The following is a 14072-nucleotide window of genomic DNA, read 5'->3' as shown; positions in this document are numbered from 1 at the left end:
GTTAAGTTCTGGCAAATTAAATTACGTTGAGATTTTGTTTCGAAACTCATAAGGAAACGGGACATGGACATAGACCATCCGAATTACAGGCAAGAGTGGGCCACTCAGCCGCTTGAACCACCTCCAGCATTCAATAAGATCGTGGCTGATCTGATTATGACCCAAACACCGCATTCACTTCTTGTCGCGGCCACCTTTCACCCCCTGCCCTCATCAGATAGGGGGACTCGCATATCCCTCTGCACCTCCGAGTCGGATGATTAGTGCTGTTCCTCCAGCTTACATTAAATATCATTTGGAACAGTGAAGTAGTTCAAAGACAGAGACGTTGGACTGAGCGTGGGGAGGAGATTTATTACTCCCGTTAATCCGTATTGAGTTCTAAAGGCTGTAACATGCAACTGGAGTAGAAGTCACCGCTCAGCGGTAGGAGCAGCAAATATCAAGCCCATCCTGACCGTCTCTACCGTTCTTTTTAGTGAATGAGATATTTTAATGACAATGTAATTGAGCATTCCATATCTCAGAGACCTGCGGTATGACTGTAAGGCAAATGGCAGATAAGACAAACTCTGCAGTCAATTACGAGGAGTATTTATCACCAACCATCAACCACAAATTCTATATTAATTCCATTTTCGTTTTCTCCATTCTCCCAACACCCCACCCAGATTCTGCCACTCACCTGCACACCAGGGGCAATTTACCAGGGCCAATTAACCTACCAACCGGCACATTTTTGGGATGTGGGAAGAAACCAGAGCACCCAGGGGATACCCACGTGGTCATTCGGAGAACTGACAGCACCGGTAGGTCAGGATTGCACCGGGGTCTCTGTGCTCCCCACATCAGATTCATGATCTTTCTGACAATGAGTTATTGATTTTGCGTGGAATAGTCTTTCCATCAAGGAAAAGCTTTTATGCAATAGTTTTATAATTTGTTAACATTTGCATAAGTTATAACATTTAAAACGAAACTATGATTAGAATAGCTATCTGTGTTGAGGCGGTCGAATATTTTCCCGCTTTTGACCGTTTGTTTCGCTAATGCTCCGTAATTTGCACCTGAACAGATCACACCAAGATCTCGCTGATGTTCACAGCCGGGCGGGCCGATAACTGGACCTGTTCCTTCTCCAAAGTGAGCATCAGGCGGCGCCACAGCTCCAGAGCCACAACCCAGTTGCTGACAAACAACATCAGCAGATGTTAAGGCCCAGGATTCGTCACTGCAAATTGTCCTCCAGGTTCGATTCTCGTGAATTTCCAGCCTCCCCGCACAAGGACTGTTCCCATTCACTAATCTGGGTTTGGTGTCTCCTGTGAATCGGACGAAAACAAGAATGTTAAATTAAATGTTACATTAAAATATCATAATCATACAAATAATTTCACTTTTAGGCAGCGATTTTTCAGTTAGACGATGCGTGCTCTAAATGCTGTGTGCTTTTGTCATCTTTGTCTAAATGACATCTTTTCGCAACTACCATCGGGCAGGAGGTGCAGAAGCCTGAAGTCCCACACCTCCAGCTTCAAGAACAGCTACTTCCCTTCAACCATTCGATTGTTGAACCAACCGGCACACCCCTAGTCACTCCAGTGTAGCAACACTATGACAACCTTGATCTCTTTACACTAAAATGGACTTAGTTTTACTTTGTTCTAATTATATTATTTCTTGTAAAAATGTGTATAATTCATGTTTAATTGATGTTTTTCTCATGAATGCTGCTTACATGGTGCCATGTGCCTGTGATGCTGCTGCAAGTAAGTTTCTTCATTGCTCCTGTGCATACATGCATTTGTGCATATGACATTAAACTCGATTTTTACTTTGACTTTGACTCTTGGCTGTACACGGGAAAGGAAACGTTGATATAATCAGTTTCTATCTGATCCATATGTATCATAAGGACCTTCCGTTTTTTTTAAAACAAGTAAACCTACCGCTAATCGTTTCGTTCAACATTTAATGGAGTGTAAATCATGTAGAAATTAATCCCACCCAAACTCTGTGCAAGTCCATAATAGTATGTGGAGTAATCTTCGGGGTAACGGGATTAAAAATTGGGCTCGAAGCAGAATACAACATAACATTTAAATGTGGCCATGCAGTGAATTAATTGGTGGAAAATCTTAGATCACAAAGATGTGCCGTCTAAAATTATTGTTTATCATTGAGAATAAAGATCGTTCTCACAAGAAGGAGAGGGAAACTGCGAAGTTTCTGAATGACTTGTAATAGGATAGTCATTAAAACTGATGAAGACTGTGATAAAAATTTAAAGCATGGTATCAGAATGGTTCTGCTATTGGCAAATACATATTCGCATAGAGAAGGACGATGGCACGCATTTTGTGGGAATGGCACCTACAAAATAAAACTAAGCTGGGTAAACGAGCAAAGATATCAAGGCAAATAAGTAAATAATATCTATTAGTAGACATTGGTGTGCCTGAGGTTATAAAATATAACCATCGCCTTTCTGTTGAAATTCCTAATGGGATAATTAATGACTTGCTGAGTTTATGGTAACAAGCTTAGCTCAACTCAGATGTAGAAACATATTTTCTCATTCATGCCCCGCCCAACATGTCTTTAATTCTGAGCACTATTTATAAAATAACTTTTCTCTGCTCTTTTTCCACAGAAAAGTGAAGAGCTTTTATTTTGTTTTACCGAGAGCTTCGGCACTGCAGCTGAATAATTGACGGCGCGTTACAATTTCGAACGCCCTCGTGGTGTCAGGTAGAATATATCTTCAGAAAACTTCGCAAGGCAGAATGGATTTGGTGTGGGTTGTGACACCGGTGTGGATTCAACATATTAAATATTTTTAAAATATTTTTATACATACCTGTAAGGCACATAAATGTTGCTAAGTGAAAATGAGGCCGTTTCAGCTGCCGTTTCTACATAGCACAGCCAGCACAATCCTCTACTCATGCCAACATGTTACCAGCTCCACCATCAGGTTTACTTTTCCACTATAAACTTTAATGTGCATTCTATCAAATGCATTCTAGAAAGCTAAGTATGGCCTGATGTATTCATAGATTCCCCTTTATCCACAACACGTGCTATTTCTTTAGAGAACTGCAGTAAATTGGTCAAAACATGATTTCCCTTTCTCAAAACTATGTGGGCTTTGCCCGATTGCCGCTATAAAGTCTTCAGTAACAGTTTCCACCATTCTGCTTAAAACAGTTATTAATCTCACCGGCCCGTAGTTTGCCGTTTTCTTTCCCCCACCACGGTTTTGAATAAGGGAGATACTTTCGTAATTTCTCAATATCATGGAACGTTCTCCGGATCTGGGGAAGATTTGGAAATTAAACCCAAAGCATCAACTATTTCTCTGGCCACTTCTCTTCCGCACCAGTCATGAAGGATCAGGATTGAGATTGGATTGGGTCTGTGCCGTTTCCTGCCGTTCTGAACAAATGCTGCGGCGATGGTTGAACCGGAATGGAAGTGGGATTATTTAGCGCTGAGGTACTTACTGCTTCTAGTGGCAGTGAAATGATTATCGGACAAACAACAATACCAGCAACACCGGTAGAGAGGAAGTGTTGGACCGGAGCGCGATGTAAGTTCGTGGGAGATTCCACAAAGAATCGCCGGCTTGCTCTACCGGGCGATTTGGCCCCTCCAAAACCTTGCGCCTCTGCAATGCACTGCGCGATTGCGCAACGCAATGGAATCGGCTTCTGAATTTTCCGGTAAACTCAGGGGCATTTCAAATTCTACTTAGCCGAGATCCCTCAACTTTATGAAAAAAAACTGCAGATGCGAGAAATCGGAAATGAAAATAAAAAAAATGTTGCAAACACACAGCAGGTCAGGCAGCGTCTGTGTAAGGAGAAACAGTTCACATTTCAGGTCGGGGACTCAACGTGCTGACTATTTCCAGCATTTTCCATTTACCCTCCGCCTTGTCCCAGTCAACCTCGCATGTATATTGTGGCGGCATTCATATGAATAGACGGGTCGCACAATGATATGAAAATCCAGTTGTGGTTTGGTTTCCCTGAATTTAAATTAATATTCACGTTTTAATTAATTTATGCTTCTAAATGCTTAACAATATATTACTCGTGTGCTAATATCTCAGCATTATATGAGGATAATTGAAGAAAATACTTTTTTCAACTACATTAATGCCATTTTCATTTTCTCCCTTCTCCTAATACCCCACCCAGATTCTGCCATTCACCTGCACACCAGGGGCTATCTACCAGGGCCAATTAACCTACTTACCGGCACATTTTTGGGATGTGGCAGAAGACCAGCGCACCCAGGGGACACCCACATGTTATTTGGAGAACAGACAGCACCGGTAGGTCAGGGTTGAACCCGGGTTGCTGTGCTCCCCACATCAGATTCATGACCTTTCTGACACTGAGCTATTGATTTTGCTTGGAATAGTCTTTCCATCAAGGAAAAGGTTTTACGCAATAGTTTTATAATCTTATAATATCTCCATATGTCGTTGATCGTGGAAGAAATTTGGAGCCGTGCAAGTCCCGCTGACAGCAGGACACATACCTGAACGCCGACCCTTGGGCATTGCCAGTTCGCCTGTGTGGTGCATTGGAGCAGCGGGTCCATAAATGTTGGAGAGCGGGAGGAGAAGGCGAGGTGCGGACGGAGCACATGCAGTGCAATTCTGGCCCCGCAGAGAGATTACCGGTTTATTTTCCTGCCAGTAAATGCCAGAAACTATCGAACACGAGGTAAAAAACCACAGTCGTTTTTTTTTACCTGCGCAAATGACGCCGGCATCGTTGGAGTGGGGCACAATATAGTGACCCCATGGATATGACTGGCAGTTCCGCAGCTCAGTCTCGTTTCCCCGGCACTGCAAAAGCGCAGTCGCAATGGGACCTGATCCTTCCTCGAAGTAAGCCCTGACTGGAGCCGCCAGAGCGACCCCGCAGCCCAGCTCCCGACACACCACAGCGGCGTCCGGAAGGTCCCATGCAGCATCAAGCACGGTTGTCCAGTTCCCCATGTACTGAATCTCCACTCTCCCGGCGCATCGACTCCCTCCGTTGGCGAGTCTCACTTGCACGCTTTCTGTTGTCAGAAGAATAAACGTCACCCAGCCAGTGGTTGAAGCTTGTTGTTATTGTGAGCGCGGACTGTCCCCCAGATGTTCAAGTTCAAGTTACTTTATTGTCATTCATCCATGCTATAAAAACACATGGCGGAACGATATGTCGTTTCCCCCAGACTCACACAACAGTGGACATACATAGAACAGAGGACATACAATAAACGCAACAAAAAACAAAAAAAATCATAAAAGGGCAAATACAAATAGTGCAAAATAAGGTATATGCAAAATACAAATTTAGTGCAGAGTTAGTGCAAAACCGAAAAGATCAGGAATGACACTAACATTTAAACAATTGTGTGAGTCGGACGAATACGCCGCTGCACCTAAGTGCGCCTCCATCTTAACAAATACTTGAACATGAACTTGAGCAGCTGTACCTGGACCTGTTGCGCGCAGGGGTGGACCGCGCTACCATAGATGGGATCCCGACCCCCGCTCTCCATGCACGGTGGAAGGAGCTCTGTGGGGGGAAATACTCTGTGTATGTCATGGAGTCATACGGCACAGAAACAATCCCTTCAACCCATCAGGTACCTGTCCACACTAATCCCATTTATCAGCTCTCGTTTTAGCCTTCTCTGTCTTAGTGTGTCATGTGTCCGTCTAGATATTTACATGTTGTTAGGGTCTCTGCCGTGTCCGACAGACGCAGTACACATCAGAAAGCCAGAATACCAGGTGCTGACTTGCAGCGAAACGAACGCGGAGCTGGGCGTCCACAGAGACTGATCCCGAGCTCGACCGTGCGATCGAGATCTCGGCAAGTACTGGTGAGGTGAGAGCTACCTTGGACCTAGCAATAGTGTCGGGAAAACCGTTTACTCACTCTCTGCCCTTCAATAGCCTCACTAATTAGCACCGGAAATGAAGCTTGCAACTGGGGTTGAAGAGCATCGGTAAAAATCAATGAAAACCCCCCAGCCCCTATCGAAGTGTAAATCAAGGGAAATCACCTGAAGGGTCAGCCTGAGAGACCACAGTGCTGCCTGTAACGAGAAAATTAGAATTAGAGATTGTTGTGTGTGAGGGGTAGTGTGAAGTGGAGGGAGGTTCCTGTAAGAAAATGAAAAGTCACACACTTAACTGAGATGGAAATATTCCAGACATATTGCAGAGCGGTGATACCAGTCTCTATGACATAATCCTTTTATTGCCATTTATGAAGCATCTCTAAGAACTTCACTGCAGAAAGTTACCTTTTTTAACTCTTCTTCTTCGATATGAAAAGATCTTTTACGTGGTTATTAACAGAGGGGTGAACTTCCTCCTTGTGACCTACTGATGGATTTGCTCCATCTAGATTATAGAACGACGTATCACATAAGTAGAAGCACTGTTTGTGTCCGGTATTTATTAAAGGACTAATGGAAGTCAGGCTAATTTCCCTGGACTCGCCGGATAGCCCACATAATGTGTATTGATGCTAGTCTGTCCATTTATTTTGAGGGCCAAGTTGCCTTCATTATTGTTCACCGCCATCACCAGTCTGATGCAGGGCTTCTACCCGAAACGTCGACAATTCCTTTCCCCTTACCGATGCTGTTCAATCCGCTGAGTTCCTCCAGCAGATTTATGTTGCTTATATTGGTGGCGTTCTTACTGTGAGATTGACCGCACTCTGATTCCAATGTTATTTCTCACATCCCGAAGTAAAACTCGAATGAAATGAACCGTTTGCCAAGAGCGCTCACAATGCTACAGTCCACGCTGGGTGCTGATCACCAGCGTTCCGCTTTGGCTAAGTTGCATCCTCATATCTCGAGAGATTTTTATGCTCAACTTTATATGCTACGGATAGTATTAAAACTGATTGAAATGGGTAGAAGCCGTTAAGCCAAATTCTGCCTTTCCCCTTTTACTAGTTTAACATTAAAATATTGTAATAACAACATTAATAGTTTTACATTAAATTACCTCATTTCCTCTATAAAAATTATTGGCAAATAGTTGACTCTTGGTGTATTCTGAAGCGAAGAGAAGCCTCTAAAATATTTTTGCTGATAGGCCATTTAAATCTGAAGACCGGCTTTACTCACACCATTCAGTACAGAATTTATGGGCCAATAGACAACATCGCCATGCGACATCAGAGAACTGGAAACAACTTACTGCCGTCTGAGCGAGCAACACCGCCGAATAAAAGAGTCAGGCACGCACCTAATATTCATTGTATCCATATAAATTCTTCCTGTCACTATATGTTAAAATAAAACATGGGAATGAATTCAAAATGTGTAGCCCAAAGGAACCAGAGTAAGGCGTGTGCTATGAATAGCAATAGGGCATGTGGAACCTCCAGCCTCCTTTGCTTCCATGTAAATTGGGGCTGAGCCTTTAAATCGCCTAATTTAAGCCAATCATGCTTCTAGATAATGTATTTAAAACTAATAATAATGCATTGAATAGAGAAACCCAATTTATCAGCAACAAAACACCGAGAATCGTAAAATAAAATGAATTGTGACAGAAAATTTCATCAATTAAGCACTCGATACGATTAGTTGCAATAACCGTCCTGAAAACAGGCAATGAATCTAATCAAATACAAACTGAAAACAGTGATAGACTTCATGCTACTATTTGTCGAAAATATTGCATGGGGAAGGACGCCGAAAAACTGGCCCCAACGTGTTATTTATGATTTGTAGGAAGTAGGGAGGAAATTAAAAGAGACTTTGAAAGATTCATTACCACTGAAACATGTACAAATGTTTTAGAATACTGAATAATCCTGGGCCTTTCATTATCTTGAAGATTATTCCTTCATATCATGCCACATAAATGCAAAGTCTGAATGAAATATGACAATTTGCTTTAAAGTGATATTAACTGGGAAGTGTTTTCTGCAATCGAATTGAAAAGTTTTATTTTTTCCCAATCTATGATTTATAAGACCCTTTTCTTAAATTATCTAAAAAAAATTGATATTGGTGTCACTTTTCGAGACAAATAAAAGGCCAAGCAAACATAGATCGCCATCGCAGAAATTAACTGCTAGCAGAAGAGGGATGTTGCCCTGACACTAAACCGGTTGTTATAATTGAAGTAAAGGAATATAATCAAACATTATTTGGAAATGGCGGAGAAATGAACACAGCCGTTGACAGATTTTTCAAACAGAAGTTTAATGTATGGGGAAGAAAACTGAATGTACTCCTGATATCTCAACCGAGGTGGCTTAACTTTTTTTCGGAAAGCAGAGGAATAAATGGCGATGTCATCTGAGGAGACATTTTTGTTTCAACGCATGAATTAGGACGATTAAAGGTAAAAGTACATACTTATGAAACCATTCGATTTGTGAGATTGCTTCAGAGGATTATACACTTCATGTTTCTACCTGTTCCATAATTTGAAAAAAAAAGCATAGATCATTTTGTACCGGTATACAGTATATAGGATTACAATATATCCAAACCATATTCTGGGGAAAATACAGAGGATTAGATACGGCTTCTCTTTAAGTAGGCCTGCATTTTCTATTGGGAATGATTAGTACTTATATCCGAGAGCCAACCGCCAACGCTGAGAAACTGAACTGAGTTATCGACTGATAGAAGACAGTGAATAAACATTCAGAAACAGCCCGAAAAATCTCAATAAATACGACACAGAATTTGCGAAATATTTTGGACTACTTGGAAAGAGATTCAGAATCCATTCCCAATATAAAACTGAATGCCAAATGATAGCTTCTACAGCGTGATGGATGTGGCCGGAACTTTAAAAGCAGCCAGAATATCTCATTACCTTCAACAAACAGCCCAACGGGTAAGCTAAGACATTCTTATTGAAATAGTCGTTGCACGTCTTTGCACAATGAAAGCTAGAAATTGAAAATCCAACCTCATATGTCAGAAGAAAATGAACAAATTGTGTTTTTTTGCAATTTCAGCATTATTATTCGAAATTGAAATATAGGTTGGATTCAAAATGCTGACAGTAAAATCACTCGATATTTAAAATCTTTGCACAACAGTGTAATATTGAATGTGATATTTCAACTAGTTTAGTTTACTGCATCAGCTGTGACTGATGAGTATCAGCGCCAGGAATTTTTATGCGGGTTCATTCGGCAGCAGGTGCAGCTCTGACTGATGTTTCACACCCACTGATTTCAGACATTCCGGGCTCCACATTCTGTTTCTCAATGCTGGAATTATCTTATTTGAAATTCAAAGCAACTCTCCTCAGTTTCATCACAATTAAACGATGCGCTCTCAATGTTTGGGCGCGGTTTCTCAGTAACATCAAATTTTGACGCAAACCTGACCAAGGGGCAGTAACTTTATCAATCAAATACAAATAATATAAACACTTTAACAGAAATGTATGAATGTCGCCGAGAGAAATGAAGACTTGATTCCATGCAGGATAACGTTGAACGTAAAACACTCATGCCAAAATATGTATTAAATGAAACGTTTCCAAGTAAATAACTACATTCCATTTCAATTTCCATAGTCAAACATTTACGAATTTAGAAAAATAATGATATTTTGAAAGCATTCTGCTCTGTTAGCTTTTTGCGTCCATTTTTTTAAAACTACCATTATGTTCTCAGCTTCAGTCTCCTCTCTCTCTCCGTCAGAACTGTAAATCGAAGAGAATTTACATTGTCCCACCATACCAATCATTTCTACATTGCACCATTGAAGTTCAAGGTAAGAATACTTACATTTCATAGTACCCCACTGAATTGAGAGATAAATATATAAACATGTGAATGGGTAAACTTGAATAATAATCAGAATATCGGCAGATAAACAAATATTTTCCATATTCACAAAACTCACAGTTCCAAATCTGCAGAAGAATCTGTATCAATAAATAATTTCGCAGCATCGCAGCAGTTGGTCTAGGCGGTAGGATAAGAATATTTCGTTTATCGTGCATCGTCGCTTCTTAACATTTGAAGACCTCAACTAATGCTGGAGCTGATTCTGTTTACGGCAGTTTTCTTTCACTAAATGGTCGTTCACTTCCAAATAACCAGCAGATTATGAGCTTCAGTCTGGTACAAATACACCAATCAGAAGGACCCTGCCCATAAATGGAAACAATGAGCTCGTTCTTTTGTAAAAAGTGCTTGTGCAGGTTGCAGGACAGATAAGGTCAACATTTATGCCGACCTCCAGTAGGCTATGAAGAGACTAGCTTCCTAGGCCATTTCAAACCACATTTAAGAGTCGGCAAGGGAGAAGTGAGGCAGATTTCCTCCCCTGAAGAATAAGGCCCGGTCATTAATGACCCAGATATGTTGAAAGCGGAACCTTTGAGATTATCATAACTATCCACTTTATTTCAAGAACATGCTAGACCCTTGTATACCTGAAAGGAAAATAATCGACGCTTGTCACATGAAAGAATTATACAGCACACGATAAGCCCCTTACTTCGGTTGTGCCGTGTCCGAGCCACTGACTCTCCTCCTGCTCCTGTTCATGAGTTCTCGTGGATAAAATTCTCTTCATTAATCAGTGCTCCATTCCCTTAGCACAATCATCATTGAAGTCTTCTCCCGATGGCTTTATTCACTATCCCTATGTCCATTCAGACCTTTGAAGTAACTGCAGCAATGGTGAATGTGCACTACACTGCTTTCACTCTCCTCCCTATTTGCTTCTATTTTCATCCGACTCTAATTTCTGATCTTACTTTCTTCCTCGCTGTTTTGACTCCCAGGTGCTCTCTCTCTCTCTCTCTCTCTATCTATCTATCTATCTATCTGTCTGTCTATCTGTCTGTCTGTCAGTCTGTCTGTCGGTCTGTCTCGTGATTTCTTGTGTCCCTGTTTGTACAAGGAAAGCGAGGGACCTACAGTCTACCGCGTTGTTGGTACATTTGATCCGTGTGACATTTGAAAGGTCGCATTGTCAAATTATGGCGCCCCAATACTTTTTCCTCCTGCCTAACAAGGAACGATCACAACAGTAAAGCATGAAATGATTACACCCAGATCAACTGTGAAGCTTGCTACATCATTTCCCGCATAGTATATTTGATTACCGACCATGTCTTGCAAACATGTACTTTGATCCTCCTTCAGTACAGTGAGAAAAACATTGCTCTGACTATTATCACCACCGGATTGAGACTGCACTTATGTCTCAGAATCCCATTTTTTTTTTTACCTTTTTCCACGTTTGCAACTTGCACTTGAACCCCATTATATGTTGTGAATTGGCTGAATTTACCCACTTCACAGAGACATCTTGTGCGTTGTCAAGATTAGTACATTAGCTGAACGTGTTCTTATCATTATCCTTAATTGTATTGATTCTACACCATAATGAGTCCATTATTAAATATTAGGTTTCGGGGTACTTGGAAGCTCATGACAAAATAGGCCGAAGTCAGCATGGCTTCCTTCAGGGGAGATATTGCTTGACAAATCTTTTGGAATTCTTTGAGGAAGTAACAAGCAGGATAGACGAAGGAGAGTCAGTGGATGTTGTTTGGATTTTCAGAAGGCCTTTGACAAGGTGCTGCACATGAGGCCGCTAAACAAGACAGGATCCCGTGGTATTACAGAAAGCTACCAGCACGGATGGAAGGTTGGCTGACTGGCAGAAGACAAAGAGTGGGAATAAAGGAGGCTATTTCTGGTTGGTTGCCGGTGACTAGTATGGAGCCCAGAACTGCTCATAATACTCCAGTGTGATCTAACCAATGCCATATAAAACCTCAACATTACATCCTTGCTTTTATATTCTAGTCCTCTCGAAATAAATGCTAACATTGCATTTGCCTTTCTTACAACCGACTCAACCTGCAAGCTAAGATTTAGGAAATCCTGCACAAGGACTCCCAAGTCCCTTTGCACCTCCGATTTCTGAATTCGCTCCCCATTTAGAAAATAGTCTATGCCTTTATCCCTTCTACCAAAGTCCATGACTGCACACTTCCCTACGCTGTATTCCATCTGCCACTTCTTTGCCCATTCTCCGAACCAAAGTGCCAAGAATAACCGGACCAGGTAATTGGTGTTCAATAAATAAGAATGTTGGATAATTGTAATATAAATATCAATCGCAGGATCTCAGAAATAATATAGATAATTGACTTATTTTAAGATCAGTTTCGGTGAACCGACCATCACGGTCACTTTCTTCCTGTGTATCTTGGAAACCATCAAACCCGCCGGAAGGCAAAAGTCGAAAGGCTGAGACACCAGAGACTGCAGATTCTGCAATCTGGAGCAATAAACAATCTGCTAGAGGAACTCAGCGGGTCGAGCAGCATCTGTGGAGGGAGAGGAATTATTGGCGTTTTGGGTTGGAACCCTGCATCAGGACTGGACTTGGGGTTTCAACCCAAAACTCCCGCAGATGCTGCTCGACCCGCTGACTTCCTCCAGCAGACTGTTCGTGGCTCTAGAATGGAAAGGCTGAATTTTACCCGCGCAGATAACTCCTACATCGTAGGAGTGCGGCCAGGGGTGATCACCCTACGGGTCTGATTTTCACTCCCGAAGAGCGGCCTTGCTCCCAAAGCACCGAAAATTCTGTGCCACAAGCTGTGCGGTCCCTTCCCCAAAGGGATCCCCGCCCGGTGCCGATAACGCTGCCCCACAGCCCAGCTCGCGGCGCAACACAGCGGCGTCAGTCAGATCCCAAGAATCATCGTCCACCATCCCCCAGAGTCCCAAGTAGTGAACCTACAGTCTACCGACGCATGGGCTGCCACCATTCGCCAACCTCAACTTCACGCTTTCTGAAAGACCAATGACAGAACATAGAGAGGTCAAACAGTCGCAATAAGTTGAACAAAGGGTCGCCCAGTGCATTCTCCTCCACCCGCCCACTTCAACGGTTACAATGGACCATGAGTTGATCAGTAGAATTATCAGACCAGGTCCCGGTAAAATGTTAAATAAGCAAAAACTTACAGCAAGCTTCCAAACGTCCGGAGATCGAGTAGTGATTAAATCGTTGCTTGCACGATGGAGACAAGGTGGGCGACAGAGAGAGGATACTGTATGTGGTTGGAACTATCAACTGTCCGCTCCATTCACTGTCACTCTCCGGCCAGAAGTGGGAGGGAGCGGGGATGAAGATGTACCCACCAGTGGCTGCCCATGGAGACACCATCGGGATGTCCTTTCCCACGATATCCATCTCATTACTAAATGGTGAAGTCAACAGTAACAAACAGATTGGGGCCGGCAACAGTGATAAGGGATACGTTTCCTTGTTCTCCAGCCTTTAAGGTTTTCATGTGTTGTCACTCTTCATGACACCAGCAGTTTCATCTCAGAAAGAAGCAAAGATCTCTAGTGACTGTCAACAACGCCTCCCTTTCAGTCCCCTTGGGAGAATAGAAATGAAGCGAGGATTACCTGATGGAAGAGCTCGACAATCTCCCTGGGAGCCTGGAATGGGAAACAGAGAATTGGATTTCGTTGGAATGGTAACTGGAAAAGGTAGTGAGGAGAGCGGGGTAGGCATGCAGTTAGGGAAACAGGAGGACGCTGGTATCGCAACAGTAAATTGAGAGACAATACTCTGAATCAGTGGCGGAGGAGTTACATCATACATAGTAGCTTCATCTGTTTTCCAACGTCGATTGGCACAGTGGTACAGTTTGTAGAACTGCTACCTCACAGCTCCAGTGACCCGGGTTCAATCCTGACCTCCAGTACTGTCTGTGTGGAGTTGGCACGTTCACCTTGTGACCGTGTAGGTTTCCTCGAGTGCTCTGGTTTCATCCCGCATCCCAAAGAAGCGCGGGTTGGTAGATTACTCGACCACTGTAAATTGTCCCCAATGCGCAGGTGAGTGATAGTATGTAGGGGATGGTGTGTGTGTGGGGGGGGGGGGGGGGGATGGGAATGTGGGGGAATTAAAAGGGACTGATGTAGAATTAATGTAAAAATGCGTGGCGAGGGTTGGCTCGGACTTGGTAGGCTTGGTTCCAAGCTGCATCACTCCATGACTATTTTTCA

General features: G+C 42.7%; 1 protein-coding gene across 1 annotated transcript; it reads right to left on the bottom strand.

Moving 5' to 3' along the window:
- Positions 1–1076: 1076 nt before the first annotated feature.
- On the bottom strand, positions 1077–12761 carry LOC127584157 (scavenger receptor cysteine-rich type 1 protein M130-like). The gene is made up of 5 exons (XM_052040737.1): positions 12625–12761; positions 5812–5918; positions 4768–5082; positions 2726–2816; positions 1077–1188 (listed from the first exon to the last, which is right to left on the bottom strand). The coding sequence occupies exons 1-5, from the start codon at positions 12759–12761 to the stop codon at positions 1077–1079; spliced, it is 762 nt and encodes a 253-aa protein (XP_051896697.1).
- Positions 12762–14072: the final 1311 nt, after the last annotated feature.

The sequence above is a fragment of the Pristis pectinata genome, chromosome 29 (genome assembly GCF_009764475.1).
Source record: "Pristis pectinata isolate sPriPec2 chromosome 29, sPriPec2.1.pri, whole genome shotgun sequence".
Lineage (NCBI taxonomy): Eukaryota > Metazoa > Chordata > Chondrichthyes > Rhinopristiformes > Pristidae > Pristis > Pristis pectinata.
This window is presented reverse-complemented; position numbering and strand designations above follow the sequence as displayed.